The sequence below is a fragment of the Uloborus diversus genome, chromosome 6 (genome assembly GCF_026930045.1).
Source record: "Uloborus diversus isolate 005 chromosome 6, Udiv.v.3.1, whole genome shotgun sequence".
Classification (NCBI taxonomy): domain Eukaryota; kingdom Metazoa; phylum Arthropoda; class Arachnida; order Araneae; family Uloboridae; genus Uloborus; species Uloborus diversus.
In genome coordinates, this window is record NC_072736.1 from 147,702,005 (window position 1) to 147,717,605 (window position 15,601).

General features: G+C 35.4%; 1 protein-coding gene across 1 annotated transcript in view; it reads left to right on the forward strand.

Annotated features, from left to right (window-relative positions):
• The window catches only part of LOC129223809 (protein Skeletor, isoforms B/C-like), a 95,492-nt gene that overhangs the window by 74,921 nt on the left and 4,970 nt on the right, over positions 1-15,601 (forward strand). Inside the window, exons 16-21 of the mRNA XM_054858165.1 lie at positions 238-361; positions 4,048-4,161; positions 8,069-8,242; positions 8,449-8,645; positions 10,628-10,688; positions 12,497-12,660. Of these exons, the coding sequence (XP_054714140.1) occupies positions 238-361; positions 4,048-4,161; positions 8,069-8,242; positions 8,449-8,645; positions 10,628-10,688; positions 12,497-12,660 (834 nt within the window). The remainder of the gene's footprint in view (positions 1-237; positions 362-4,047; positions 4,162-8,068; positions 8,243-8,448; positions 8,646-10,627; positions 10,689-12,496; positions 12,661-15,601) is intronic.

Genomic DNA, 15,601 nt, shown 5'->3' on the forward strand with positions numbered 1-15,601 from the left:
TTGGTCACTATGCTTGACCCAACGCCAGACAGCAGAACCCCCATCGAAGCCTTCTTCGATATAGAAAGCTTTAATCTGCAGTTTAGATGTCTGACCGAGAGTCAAATAGTATAGTGAATTAGACCATTAGTGGCAATTAGTGCAAACAAAGCTTGCTCGTTAAAACTACTAAGCTAAATATGCAAAACGAATGAATATCTTATTTTAAATCTCCTTCATCCATTTTGTTGCTTTCAGTGCTCTCAACAGAGCGGAGCTTGTCCGGATCAGAAATTAAGGGGCGAAGAGAACACGGAACTCCTAGCCTGGGAAAGAAAAGACGGGATTTTCACAGTCACCTACAAGAGGCCTCTTGGTTCTTGTAAGTATGTTATCTTAGAAAGTTAAGAATGCTTTTGTTGTACAACTTTCATGAAACTGACTGGTTGTAAAGTTATTTCTTTTTAAAACTATAATCCGACATCTGAGATCTATTCTGGAATCCGTACGAAATCATTCCGGCTCGAACTTATTGTGCGATTAGATAAGATCAAATGAAGTTATCACACCGATGTCTAATTTCATTAGTGCCCTTTTGAGTAGCAGAATGTAATTGGAGTCCTTTGCAGAAAACAATACATGTTGTTGAAATTATTTCTTTTTATTTCCTCCATGGGGATATAATACAATGATATCCTTGGCGAGCTTTTTACATATGAAATTGAAAAATAAGTGTTCTCGAAGCATTGATAATTTAGTAAACGTGCAAAACCATTATTGATAATTTGTAATATGACTAATGAAAAGTCATTTATCTAATCGAGGTTCCATTAATTTAAACTTAAGGTTTGCTGACTAAGTTTACAATTTTAAAATGCTTAATCGAGAACATGACGGCAAACAGCTGACTCGCTGACCGAGAAACTAAAAATATGGCGCCTTAAAAGAAAGAGCAACTTAGCTACCGAAACAACAAAAATAGCCAGCCAGAGTCATTTGCATGGATTTCAAGACATGCATTTGAAATGCGCATTTCCCGATATTAGAACGGCGGCCAATCAAATGAAAAAGGAACTTCTTCATTTCATGATTTAAGGCACGCGCGTGTCTAAGATCGGGAAATACGTTATACTCATTGAATTGGCATTTGTGACTTTGCAAGTGAATGAAATCCGGGATTTAATTATAGCCAAATATATCAAAATAAGCACAAAGAGTTGATAATATCATTTGGAATTCCCAGCAGAATTGATATAACTCCTCCTTCAAACTGTCTTTGCATAGAAATCACACAAAGGGAGACGGATTGAGAGCGCAGTTACATATCGTGAATCCGAAGCGGAATGCTGCCGATTTTTTCTGGAATAAGGCTCATCCATAGTACTTCGAAGTATGAGTTTGACATTTGTGGCTAAAATTGAGAAAAGCCAATTGAAGAAAAGTAATTGAACTATGCTAGCACGAAAGCAGTGTGAATCTATACTAGTGTGAATTCATATTTTTACTTTCTTCTATATCTAATATATAGAAGAAAGTATTGGATTCGTGCAAATTTTCGAATTTTGACGGATTCGAACGTTTTGAGGTGTGCTGAGTCCATTTCGACTATTTTTGGAAAATGTCTGTCTGTCTGTGTGTGTGTGTCACGTCTGTGTGTGACCAGTTTTATGTGGCCGCTCTACAGCAAAAACTACCGCATGAAATTGAACGAAATTTGGTACACATATGTGCCCCTATGTGAACTTGTGCCCATTGGTTTTTGGCGTGAATTCCTCCAAGGGGGGTGGAGCAATGGGACGTTTTTTGAGTTACGCGTGCTTGCTATTCCTCAGGAAGTAACTGGCGGAATCAGACAAAATTTGGTCCACATGTTTCCCCTAACAAGAGCAGGTGCTGATTCCATTTTGGTGTCAATAGCTCAAACGGGGGTTGAGTTATAGAACGTTTTTTGTCGTCAATTGTGACTGCTGTATCTCAAGAAATAACGAACGGAATCAAACAAAAATTTTTTGACAAGTAGCCCTTAGTGGGTATAAGAGCTGATTTTATTTTGGTGTCAACAGCTAAAAAGAGGGTAGCGCAATCGCCCGTTCTTTTTTTCCATTGTGAGTGCCCTATCTCAAGAAGTAATGCTACGTTCTGGTTGAAATTTGGAATATATGTGAATCCATACGTAAACAGGCTTTGGTTCAATTTTGACTCCAATCGCTCCAAGAGGTGTTGATTTTTTTTTTTTTTTTTTTTTTTTTGCGAATAAAAATATTTTTATTAATGCAACAATAAGAAAGATAAATCGTAATAGATTGTCGTCTGCGTATTTCTCGTGATTTTAACTGTATGGAAATGATAGGAAATATCTCAATGATTTAAAATTTTTAGCTGTTGCCATCTTATGTTTGTTAATAAATAAAATATTTGTAATTAATTCAAGTAAGGCTTTTAAAGTAACTTTCAATTTTCGCTCTTTGTTTTGTTTTTACACTAATTCAGACATTGGGATGGTCGTCAAGTTTTTGCATGCGTAATTTTGTTTTTGTTAGGAATATTGCTTCCTCGTCAAGCATGGGGAGGGATCAGAAAAAGGAAAAATATAGAAGAAAGTTTCGTAATGGCCACAACATACTAGTTTAATGAGTGGAAAAAGTTTTAGGTGATTTATCCCACTGATTTTTCTTTTGGCATAGGCTGATTAGTTTTTCAATTGTAAAATAAATTAATAGGTTCATTATTTTGTTTTGGATTCAGAAATCAACTATCCCGCAGTTGTTGGTATGTTTGTAAAGATTAATTCAACTCAGTTAAGTAAACACTTAATTTTTTTTTCTTCTCACTGACCGACATGATAATCATTGATTATCTTGTCTCACAGTAAATTTAACTTTTAAATGCCTCGTTGTAGCCATTTGTCAACATACCCAATTTAGTCTTCTAAAATACTGTAAAAAACAATTGAAACTCTGTAGTTGCCATAACCAATAAAATACTCCCTGAAGATGCTATTAAATTAATTTCAAATGTAAATGCACCAATCTGATGGGAAACAAAGATATATTTCTTTTTTAGGCATTCACAAATGTAGCACTTTTTTTTTCTATTTTAGTTTAGTGCGAGTGAAAATATCACTACTTCTTTTAATTCTATGACGAATCAAGTTTTACTACTACTTAATAAAGAGTAAGGCATTTTTATACATTGTATTAATGTTTTGGGACATTTGATGGTATTTTTTTTTCTTTTCAGTTCAAGTCCGATGTTGCGATGTTAAACCTCCCCTAAAATAAACTATGATTTTTTAAAGTATTTTTTTCATGATTGAATACAGGTTTAATGCCGAAGATCATATTTCAAAGTGCTTTTAAAAAATCATGCATTTAAGGGATAAAGTTTAACTCGGTGATATCTGTGCGGAGTTCATTTTTTCTCTCTGATAAATTGAGTCAAATAAGAATAAGGAAGGAATTGAGAAATAAGAGGTATCTGATTAAGACGCTTAAACAAAATAATGGTGAACTGCCAAAAAAAAAAAAAAAAAAGGCACGAAATATTGGCTCAACATGATTACGAAGTTTTATGGGTGTGTGTGAAAAATGTATATTTTAACAAAAAGAAAACCGCCGAAAAACACGTATACCTTCCTCCGAATCACACGAGTTTTCAACTACCAGATTTCCGGATGATTATTTTTAAAGAGTAAAATGCATATTTTTTGATATAAAATAATTTCTAATTTACGATCAAAGGCAAAATTCTAAAACCTTATTTTCTCATACTAGGGACGGAATCCCCCCCCCCCTTTTTTTTTTTTTGGAGTTTTGGAACAACTTGGTTTAAAAGAACACGGAACCTATTAATCCTGGTCTTCGGGGGTTGCCAATAATTTGTACAAATAATAATATCAATAAATCAAACAAAATAATGAATTTATTACAACCTGCGATGTGAACTATTATTTGAAAAAGTACGATAGTGAACTATTTTACTCGCGTAGAAAGTTTCGATTTATCGACATAATTTCTTCTCCAATGCTCAATGTAAACAATTACAAACTTACTTTTTTTTTTCCAACAGCTGACGGACAGGACCTTTCGATTCCAGTATCCATTCCGGTGTCTGTGGTGGCTGCAATAGGACCACTGAATAGTCAAAAAGAAACTGCCTTTCATACGCATTATTACACAAAAGGTAAGTGTGTCAATGTATTTGCTGATTTAAAACGAGAGTTTTATGCTGAACGATTTTGGAAATACTGCTTAGAAAATGGCGACAATTTTTCTTGGACAGGGGACTACTCTTTCATCTGGCACGACTATTAGCAGATGGGCACTCCCACTTGAGCATTTTAACGCTCAGCTCACCCCAGATGGAAGCACTGGGCTCTCACAAATGTAAAATTCCACTATACTGCGTTCACCAGAACGATAGAATAGATGTAAACAAAGAAATGCGCCGTTTTGCGACGTAGTCACATGTTTGGCTGGGGCAAGAACAAATTGGTACGCAGTAGACGGTTAATGTGGATTTAACTATTTTTATTCCAGAGAAAATCCCCAAAAGTGGCCGCCGAGAATATCAAAGTCGAATACATATTGTCTGACCATCGATTACATGGAAAGGCTAATATCCGGTTTATAGGCGGAAATGGACGTATCTATTAGTTTATAGGGATGTTAGTTGGTTTGTTTCAGATGTGCACTTTTGCCTATATATTATTTAGCCTTAGTTTTGTAAAAATGAAAATTTGCTCACAGCAACATTTTTTAAATCTGAAGTATATTCGATCTATATTCTCACGGCAAAAATTAATTGATTTATTTATTCACAACAAAGTTTTCATCTTACCATTTTGCTTTTACGTTCCTGAACGAAATTAAAATATTTTATTTTCTTTTTGTTGTTTCCATGGTAACTTCGTTTCCCGTTATTTTATTTTTGAGAATGCAATGAATGAATAAGGCACTAGTAACATTATAAAACGCGTGCATCAAAATCCCGTCGTTATTTTCCCTTCTCCCCTGCTAGACTCATGCAGATGGAATCGTCTTTACTTGACAGATTGCCAAATTACATACAATCCATGGTCAAACAGTCAGAGGCGGATCTAGAGGCGGGCCATGGGGGCCATGGCCCCTCCCAAAGCCTTGTGATTGTAGGAATTTTTTTAAGAAAAAAAAAAGAAAAAAAAATTACGAGAAGATAACAAAATTTAACACACGTGTTTTACTGAAAAAGAAGCATAGGCCTTAATTGGGAGATAAATTATATCCCTACCCTCAAAACAAAACGTTTATTTCCAAAAATTTTCGCCATCTTTTACATTATTTCTTGATTCCAACTACAGACACTTGGACGATCTCTAAATGCTGCTGTTCTCAGAGTATACCTATTGTTCATAAGACCAAAGAGAGCCTAAATTTTCGTTTTTATGGCTTTAATTTCGAAATTAGGGGGAGAACCCGCTTTTCCCATGCCCTTTCACAAATGCCTTGATGTGTAGCAAAATTGAATTTAAGTCTTTTATTTGGAAAAAATGTGAACGGAAACTAGCTTATCCAGACCTTATCAGTTAACTTGCTTAAAAGCAACTTAAATGAAATTTTTTTAGCTTCAATTACAAACGATCTTTGATAGGACCTCCTCCCTCCCTAGTTTATACCGTGATGATAGCTTTAAAAGGAGGTTTTTGGAAGAGCTCACGAATTTTCCATCCCTTTCTAAAATATGTATAAATATAGTTAAAAATCGAATTTTTAGAGACTCAAATGCAAAATATTTACAGGAAGGAAGGATTCTAAGCACCTTCACTCTTCCTTAAATGTAAGCAAACATTACCTAAAGGTGCATTCTTGGGATGGACAGCTGAAGAGCTATAAGAGCATTCATAATGACAGAATATTTTGGTTTCTAAGCTTTATTTTCAAAAACTATTTTGGGGCCAGCATCTGAAACCTGACCTTTCTCGGTACATCATCAAAAATAGACAAAATGCGTTTTTAGTTTCCTAATTTTCAAAACTTACTCGGCAATTTAAATTTTGAAGCATTTTCAAGGGAGATTCCTAAATCCATAACCTCATCTAATGCTTCGATACACCGAAAATTGAGTTTATAAAACTTCATTTTAATAAAATTTCTGGGAAGTTCCGAGTTAGTTCAAAAATTTTGGATGGCCCCTCCCAAAACAATCGGCTGGATCCGCCACTGCAAACAGTACTGAATGGATTTTTAACATGCTACATAATGATAAGACTCGGACGCTTGCGATTCATTGCGTCTTGAAACTTCACCTGTCTAAGCCACGATTATGGTCTACGAGGCGGAAGGTGTACTAAGCTCTACGCTACCCTGTCAGTACCTATCATCTAATTTTGCTTACCGTAAGCGATCATTGATGATTATCTGTACCAATAACGTTTTGCAATGCTCACTAAATGTCTTCAAGTATTATGTGACCTACAATTAGCACCTTACCCGAGAATCAAGGTGACGTTTTACTCTAACAAATTATGAATGGGCGTGTTTAAGGATTTCTACGCAATTGAACACTTATGCTGAAAAGGATTTAATCAAATTTCGTTTGATACAAAGAACACGCGAGTCCGTGACTGAAACCTAGTCAAGGAAAAAGCTAACCAAAGAACTAAGCTAATAGTGTTTTGGTGAAAAAATTAAAATAGGTGGCAAATTAAAAGAATATATTGGGGCATTTTTTTTCACGCAAAAATTATTTGACCTCGGGCCCCTTTTATCGAGATATAAAGTCTAAAAGTTAGCTGAAATTTCAGAAAAGCGCTCAATTAAAAAAGTCATGACCTGTTAAAAAAATTAATATTTCAGCAGAGAAATATGCTGGCTAAATGCATCTGCTTTTTAAATACATATTTTAGAACTATGCTGCTGCTTTTGAATTTTTATCTTAAACATTAAATTGTTGTTAATTCTTCAACTGCTATGTAAATGCGGGGAAAAAAAATAGAGAGGTAAACTTATCAAATGACTTCTTCCTGGAGTGTAAGTGGGGCCGAAAAGCGCCGGTACAACGTCACGTTACTTTCCAACTATGCGCAGAACACCGTCAACTGCTACAGGCTTTTTCTCCTGAGCAATTATTTCAAGTAATTATTTTATTTTTTGAAAAATCCTAATTTTTCTCCAAAACAGAACTAATTGGACGTGAAATACACCGCCAGCTCAGTCATTTCCAGCCGAGGACTGCAGTTTCGTGCTTATTAGCACTCATCAGCCCGGCATAGGAAAGTGACTGAGCTGAAGATGGAAAACCTCTTAAGGAAGCCAAGAGTGCGAAACAAACTGGTAGCTAATATGGAATTAGCAGACCAGACGAGTGACCGAAGCAATGGTTCGGTTCAACTCGAATATTGAACGCTACTATTATTATAGTTACTTATCTAATTTGTTTAGTATTAGGCATTATTTTTTATTTCAATAGCGTTTACTTTATAGTAACTAATAAATATGATGCACATTTTCTTTACTAATAATAAAACTGAAAGTCTCTGTCTGGATATATCTCTGTCCGGATCTCTTTCTGTCTGTCAGGATCTCTGTGACGCGCATAGCGCCTAGACTGTTAGGCCGATTTTCATGAAATTTGGCACAGAATTAGTTTGTAACATGGGAGTGTGCACCTCGAAGCGATTTTTAGAAAATTTGATTTTGGTTCTTTTTTTATTCTAATTTTAAGAACATTTTCCCGAGCAAAATTCTCATAAGATGGACGAGTAAATTACCAAGTCATTATAACGTGAAACCGTAACATGGGCTAGCCAGTTGGCGATAAATTCACCATACATTATTTGAAAATATACAGGCGAACCAAAAGACCTGTTAATTTTCTACTACGGGCACAGCCGTGCGGGTGCCACTAGTTTGAAATAAATGTTGAGTATCATATCAATGGACAACACTATTTACGTCGATATTTATCTTAGGGTACTCATAATAAACCCCTTTTAAATTTTCCACTCTGCAGTGATGATCAGAAGTGTATGATCGCGTGTATGAAGTATCTCAAAACCCAGTGCAAGTAAACCGTAACTGCCATTGCTAGATTTTTTTTTCGTTTATTACAGATGCCAAAAAGATACACTTCGGTCGTAGTCCTCCCCAAGACCGATGTAATCCTTTGAAAACCATGACGACGTCGAAACCAAGCTCTTGGCTTCCTCTGAAAATTGCGGGCCCTACTACGTTCAGAGCTCAGATAGGGCCCACTGGAGGTGACAAAGGTTACACAGCCATCACAGGTCAGTTATTCAAAATGTGTTCATTTTATGGCATATGGTGTATCTTTTCCATGAAAGCAGTATAGCTACACAACCTTGGAGTATAGCTGCGTTTGTTAACTTCTTTCGAATTATTCGATTTAATAGTTTAAAGCAGACAAGGTTTACTTTCTCTACACTGCGTTCTATTAATGTTTGCTTTTTTGCAATTTGTTTTTCTCAATTAGGTGCACAGTCTTGGGGCATAGCTTGGTGGATGAACGGCCTTCTCATCCCCGAGTTAACAGTCCGCAGGGGCACTAACTATACCTTCATCGTAGAAGGAGGAGATGATGTCACCAACTCGGCTGCCTACCACCCCCTTTACATCACCAACAATCCAGAAGGGGGAGGTGGACAATTTTTGGATCAGCTAGGTTTGTCGGTAAGTCCTTTTGCAGTATTTGCCAGCCTCCCTCATTTGTTGACTAAGCAACATTGTGCAATGTGTTCAAATGTTCTTGAAACTATTTTGAAACGTAAAATTATATAACATCTTTGGTAGCCATTTTCTTTAATAGCAATTTTCTTAGTCCTTTTACATTCATTCAGACCTGAGTTTAAGTTTCATAAAAAAGCGATACAGATATTTCGCTTTAGGAATTGATTTCTAATGAAATAAGAAATACAGAACTAAAGTCAGACGTTATTTTTAACTTTCCCTGCAACAAATGTAGGCACTTGTGCAAGAGCAGGGTAGTAGCAATCAATTCTCATAAAGAAAATGGGTTAATCATGTCGTACTTGTAAAAGAATATTTACACCGAGGAAAATAAATCTGTACCTCAGAGCCAGAGGAACGTAACTCACATTATGATAATTTTACAATAGAGAGGACAAACTTTTTTCTGGTTCATGCAAAGGATGGGACGCGCGCTCTTTAAACCCTGGTAAAAAAATTATATATTTTTAAGTATTACGTTCGCACGCCTCGATGCGGAATAGGGTTCTACATGCAATGCACTAACAAACTAAAAATCGCAATTTTTGGACTTATGTTTTTCTGGCTCTGAGGTACAGAAATTAGGACGTTATTGAAAAGAAATATAGCGATGTCCAACGCTGTAAAAGCAGAGAGAGAAAAAAAAGATCTTGACTAAATTATATATCAAAGATTACCACATCAATGTACGGGAGAATGGGGATACTTGATCTCTCTGTAGACTTATTCATCCTCTCAAATCTCGAAACTGTAATAACAGAATTTAAAAAATGGCAACATTACTAAGCAGCCATTGTAGGTTTACATCCACAAGTGTCAGATGATCCGCTTTGCACATGCTTTTGAGGTTATTATGTGTCATTATTAGTTTTCAGAGTTGGAGTTGTGTATCTAGTTGTACATCATCTAAGAGTTTAGCACTTACTCTGCAAAACAACAACGATCCTCATATAAATAATAGCCGATGATCGAGTAACGCGCGTGTTTCAACAATGAAACTCGCTCCACGGCATGATAATTTGATACTAGTTTTTGATTATGTTCAGCATTAAGGGAAAGGCTTTATTTTGACGAGGCGGAACTGCATCCGGTATCTTTACTGTTTTACTGGTAAGACTCATTTTAGAAGAATGAAGAAACGAATAAGTGGTCAACAATGAGCGCTATCTACTGGATTTTAGGGTTCATCCACTGGCGTTAGGGTTAAAATTTCAAGTATCAAAATATCATCAAACAGGCAATTATTTCGTTCAGATTTAGAAGCAATTTACCATGACGGACGATTTTCTAGTACTAATAATAATGTTTGACCTTATTCAAAGCTTTTCTGTACTCTAAAGTAGATCGGTTGGTTTAAAAGACTACAAAATACTTTTAAAAAAAACTTTTCTCACAATTTACTTACAAAACATAGTTATAACAGAGTGACAGAGCAAGAGATATTAAGATTAAAAAAAAAACATTTATTGGTTTATATTACATTGTAAACTAACAGGTAAGCTCACTGAGCTAATCAGTCAACTTAAGTTATACATCTGATGCGGTATTACATCATTCACACCATCTCTCCATCGACTATCGAACCAATTTCCAACTCGAGAGTCCATACATATAACTGAACAACTACGCCACCTAGGCAGTTTACATACTGTTGTTCTTCTCATTTTCAGTTCGAATACTGTCAAAACATTTTATGACAGAGCGTTATTTCCGAGACCTCCCTCCAAAAGTTATTTCTATACCCATCTTTGCTTCCTTCAAATGACCAAACTAAGTAGCTGCACTGTCTTCTCAGAAAACTATTTTCTTATGTTTTTAATTTTAATGTTATGTCCAAAGGGAGCGTGAGGGTAAATACATGAAATCTATGTAACTTTATTTAACTTTTTCAAAACATTTCGTCTAATTGAAACTTTAAATTTTAGAACCACACTGTGTATGCTGGAATTTTCGTGGATGCCAGTGCAAAAATAGTACCAACCGGTGGTAAGTTATTGATAGTGAAAAGAAACATTTTTAGCTAATATTTTTACTAATTATTGTTAAGCAACTAATGGATACATTAAAATATAGTGAACTTTTAAATTCAAGTTATTTTTAAATGGAAATGTAACTGTTAAATGGGAGTAAAAAATGCATTGCATTCGAAGATTAAATAACGATAAGATCAGCTGATTAATATTAAAATCCAAGTCTGAAAAATTCGATACTACTTTTGATTAGTTGGTTGTTTTATTAAAAATTATCGATTCTTAAGGTTTTCTCACATATCAATTGACTCCACTAGTAATGCATAACTTCTTCTTAAATGTCTCTAACGTCAACTGACGCGTAGTCAGTGTTTGCCTAAATGATTCATTGAGTTTCAGAAGACTGTTTCTTCTTTCTTTAAAAGGATACGGCGTACAAAGTGATGCAATAAATTTAAAGATACATGGAATATAAAAATGTATACAGTCTCCAAGTTTCTGGTACATACTACACATGTTCAATTTGGTCATCTGGCAGGAATTGCAGCTGTAATCCAGCTCTCCGACGTTCAATAGCTTGTTTCCGTCAATATCCGTCATAGCTCCGGTGGTTCTGTCCTGCAGTGCTTGTATAAGATTTCTTCGCATAAGAATCTGTGTAGAACAATGCAACCCACGATACTAGCATTGCTGTGAGCACTACAGGAACACATCACTGCTTCTGTGAGGGACATTGACGGGAAAACGCTGTTGAACAGTTTATTCTCCAATAATTGGAAGAAGGATGGCCCCAGAATCTATAAAAGAACTGTAGGAAATGTTCCGAGTACGAAGTAAAGTCAGAACACACCTTTTCCTGTCTCCATCTGGAGGAAGCACCACCCAGTTCACCGAGAACCTACATGTTAACTTCTCAGAGCCGCAGAGAGTCAAGGCGGGCCCCTTGTCAGTTATGTCACGGGGCCCTCGCGTCCCCCAAAAGAAGAAAAAGAAAAGATGGAAAAGAAGAAAAGAATAAAAAAGGGGGGAAGAAAAGGGGAAAAAAAGAAAAAAATTAAAACTGCTTACTAGAAAACAATTAACTCTATTTTAAATGCCGTAAGAGTAAATATAAAAAGATTAAATTTTAGTTAATCTTTACGTTTTATCTTATTCGGAGTTTTCCCCCGGAACTTTTTCTTCGTTCTTTTTTTTTTTTTTGCTTTCCTTCCCTTTTTTTTTGCGTCAGTGCCATCGGGTTCCCCCAAGGCCCGTGCCCCTAGTTTGCGACTAAGCTGACATGGCCTCTCGTCGGGCAAGTAACTTCTATACTGCCGTGGGCAGGTAAAGAGCAGTGACTGCAAAATTTTCTTTTTCTTATGCTTTTTTTTTTTCTAAATCTGTTGTACGTTAGCTTTATCGTACAAGCTTGCGTATTTGGTTTCCGATGGGGTAAAAACGCAAGAAAAACACGTCTAATTCCAACATTTCTCTTACGTTAGTATTGAATCCAAAACGCGTTTCTTCAAATATTTCGAAAATTCATTTCTGCAGATACTGCCGTTTACCTGTTCACGGCGGTATAAGGACCACTACTTTGAGATTTCCGCCTGGACCACCTTCGAACTAATTTAGCACCCCCCCCCTCCGTGGACAACAGTCATAAACTGGGGGAGCATGCATCTTTTCAAAGAAACAGTCATTTGAAGCCCCATGAATCATTTAGGCAAACTATAGCGGAAAAAATAGTATGAAACCGAATTTGGTCCGCATAATGGATAATTTTGTAATTAGTCTCAAAATCAGAGTTTGCTTTATTCTTAAACGTTCTGATTTCGCTTTCAGTGGGACGGTACTGTGAATGGAAGCACAAGAGCATCGATAAATCTGAAGAATCGGAAACTTTCGAAGAATTCAAGAACACGCTTCGATTAGATTGCCGCGATGGACATCCGGGAATGTTCTTTTGGGTTCCGGACGAAAACACGCCGGATCTGGTCTATTATCAAGTAAGTGAACCGTTTTAAAATAATAAAAATGAATCTTCTTCAGAATAACAGGTAGGTCAAGTTCAACTTTCTGCTTTTAAAAATTTTTAAAATCAGTGATTTTGTTCAAATCAAAGTCGAGGGAGCTGATTAGATGGGTTGAAACATAAAATGCGATAATGGGAAAGAGAGAAAAACTACGACATTACAAGTAAATGGTAAATTAAAATGTCATTAACCACGTAACATTAAAGAATAAAAATGAATTACATTCACACGTGCGCAAATAAAATGTGATGTGGTTAAAAAGTAATAGTGGAAGTCCTTGCCATCCTACTTACTCTTAAAAGCTAAATTAAGAGTTTGTTCAGAGTAAACAAGCCTACGTTCTCGTTATACCAACATTAGAAATTTCTAGTTCTCTAATTTTATAGTTAAACTAGCAAAAATACCCGGCGTTGCCTGGGTCAGTAATAATTATTAGAAAAAATCGTTACTTGCTTTTGTTTTCTGTTTTAAGTGAAAGAATTTAAAACACATCTTTTTGACGTGATTAAAAATCGAGTTTCTTCCTTACCCATAAAACTAAAATAGCAATAAGTATAAAGAACAAAGTAGTATTGATTTAGAAACGAAAGCACTATATTTAAGCATATACAAATTTTAAAAACATGAAATTAATCTTCTCATGTTTAAAAAGATTAATCTGTTGATACTTTTTTTTAAACATGGAGTCTAAAACCTTCTCTCTATGGCTAATGAAGTACGAAGTGATTAAAAAAAAGTAGCTGCGCTCGTAATCCCCTTATACTTGCTTTAGTTATTTCGGGAAATTTCAATCATTGTGGCTCTTGGTGCGATTTTACCGAATTTGCGAAAGTCGTTTCGGGGTACCTTCGATGATGCTCCCCCATTCTTTCCTTACTTTGTAAAACGATATGATATTAATTTTCGTTACAGAGATATCGTCGCCAGATGCTGAGATATTTTTGGTCACCATAAAATGGCGCTAAACAGTTTCATCCGAAATGTTACCAAAATAAGTAATAAAATTAGGTGATTGTTTGAAATTGTGCAAAAAGGAAAATTAATGGAAGTTTTTGTGCTGTTTATGGATTTGCCTAATTTAGTTGCTGGATTATTTAACACAGTAAAAAAAGTCTTTTGAAAATTCTTTGATTGGCGATATTTTGTTTACATGGTGAAAGCTGAGAAACATTATGACTTAGTCTTCGGCTTCAAAAACAGCAACGTTGAAAAAACTGCTAAATGCATCAGCTACGGAAATCTTTCTGCAAAAATTTTGGCAATCTGCTGGTTGTTTGGATAATGATTAAGTGTTCAATCAGCATAAATAATAATAAAAACCATTAATTACATTAAAGTTCCGTTTAAATGGAAAATCATCAGCCAAATCATGTATTATTTGCCAATCTTGTGCAAAAATCTTACTTCAAGATTTGACTTGAGAAAAGCCTTGAACAATCACGAAAAGGAAAGAAAGTCAACAATACAACAATTGTCGCTATCGACAGGGAGTTGAGATGATACACTAAATACTGTATTGAGTTGAGGAAAGCCTTCGAACATGGATCTAAAAAGCTCATAACTCGTTTTTTATTCTACTTAGAAATTTCGAACAGGTGCCATCTTCAGCAGAAAAATCAGAGCTTTCGATGGACATATAATGTAAATATGTGCAAGTATTTTTTCATCCCAATATTAGAGAATTTATACAAAAATTGTGTTTTATTGCCCCCTAAGGGGGTTTTGCTCCCCATAACGGGACGAAAACTACCCTATGTGTTATTCTGATGCATAAGCTATATTATTGTAAAGTTTCATCAAAATCCGTTCAGTAGTTTTTGCGTGAAAGAGTAACAAACATCCATACATCCATCCATACATCCATACATCCATCCATACAGACAAACTTTCGCATATATAATATTAGTAAGATATATGTCTCACTTAAAATACATGCGAAGAAATCATAAAGGCGCCTGCATTAAATTTTTGGGTCAGCAATATCCAGACCCAGAGTTTTTTTTATTTTTTTTTAACGGAATTGTAATTTTTTCTCACTTTTGGCACTTTTCTAAATCAAATTGTATTGCTTTCTCGAAGTTTCTTTTTAATTTCATACAATATAGGTTGCTACGAAAACATTCCTCAAATGAACACGTTGTGTTAAAAAGTTGAGCTCTTTGAAATTTCTATAGTACTCGCCTACTCTCAGATGATCAACTTTAATGGTGAGGTTTTTTTAAATCTCTGTACATGCAATTATGGTAACGGTAGCGGAGCCAGTAAGAGATATGCTTAAGACATCACTCTCAAGTTAACTCAATTTTCTGAGCCTTTTTTATAATTTCGAATTTTTAAACTATTTTTCTCTCATGCAACTACAACTCATCTAACGTTTGGCAGCTTCTAGATCCTCTGAATTAGTTCATTCTATTTTTATTTGCTCAATTTCAAAAAAAGGTCCGACCCCCAGTAACAGACTCCGAAAATTCTGATGATACCCAGTGAGAGATAGAATGAGTAATGGATTGAATTTCCTTTTCCTCTTCAAAATGTGCAAAAGTTCTTAGTTTTAGATCTAAAACCTTATTAACTTCATATAAACATGAAACAGCAGCTGACCTCGTGGTGGCTGTTCATAACCTTCCACCACTGCCTTATATATATATATATATATAAATACCAACTAGCCCAATAAATTCACTCTGATAACACTAGATCAACGGTTCCCAACCTTTTTAGTTGTGCGGCTCACCAATTTTGTAGAAAACACCGTTGCTGCCCACTACTATATATTACTTGCATAGTCCAAATTTACTTTCTGGGGTTGGGGGGGGGAGGCATCTGCTCATAACTATCCTTAGGTGTAAATAATATACCATATTAGGATTGAAAGTGTGTTAAAAACAAGATTTCTGGGAAATGTTCATCTCCT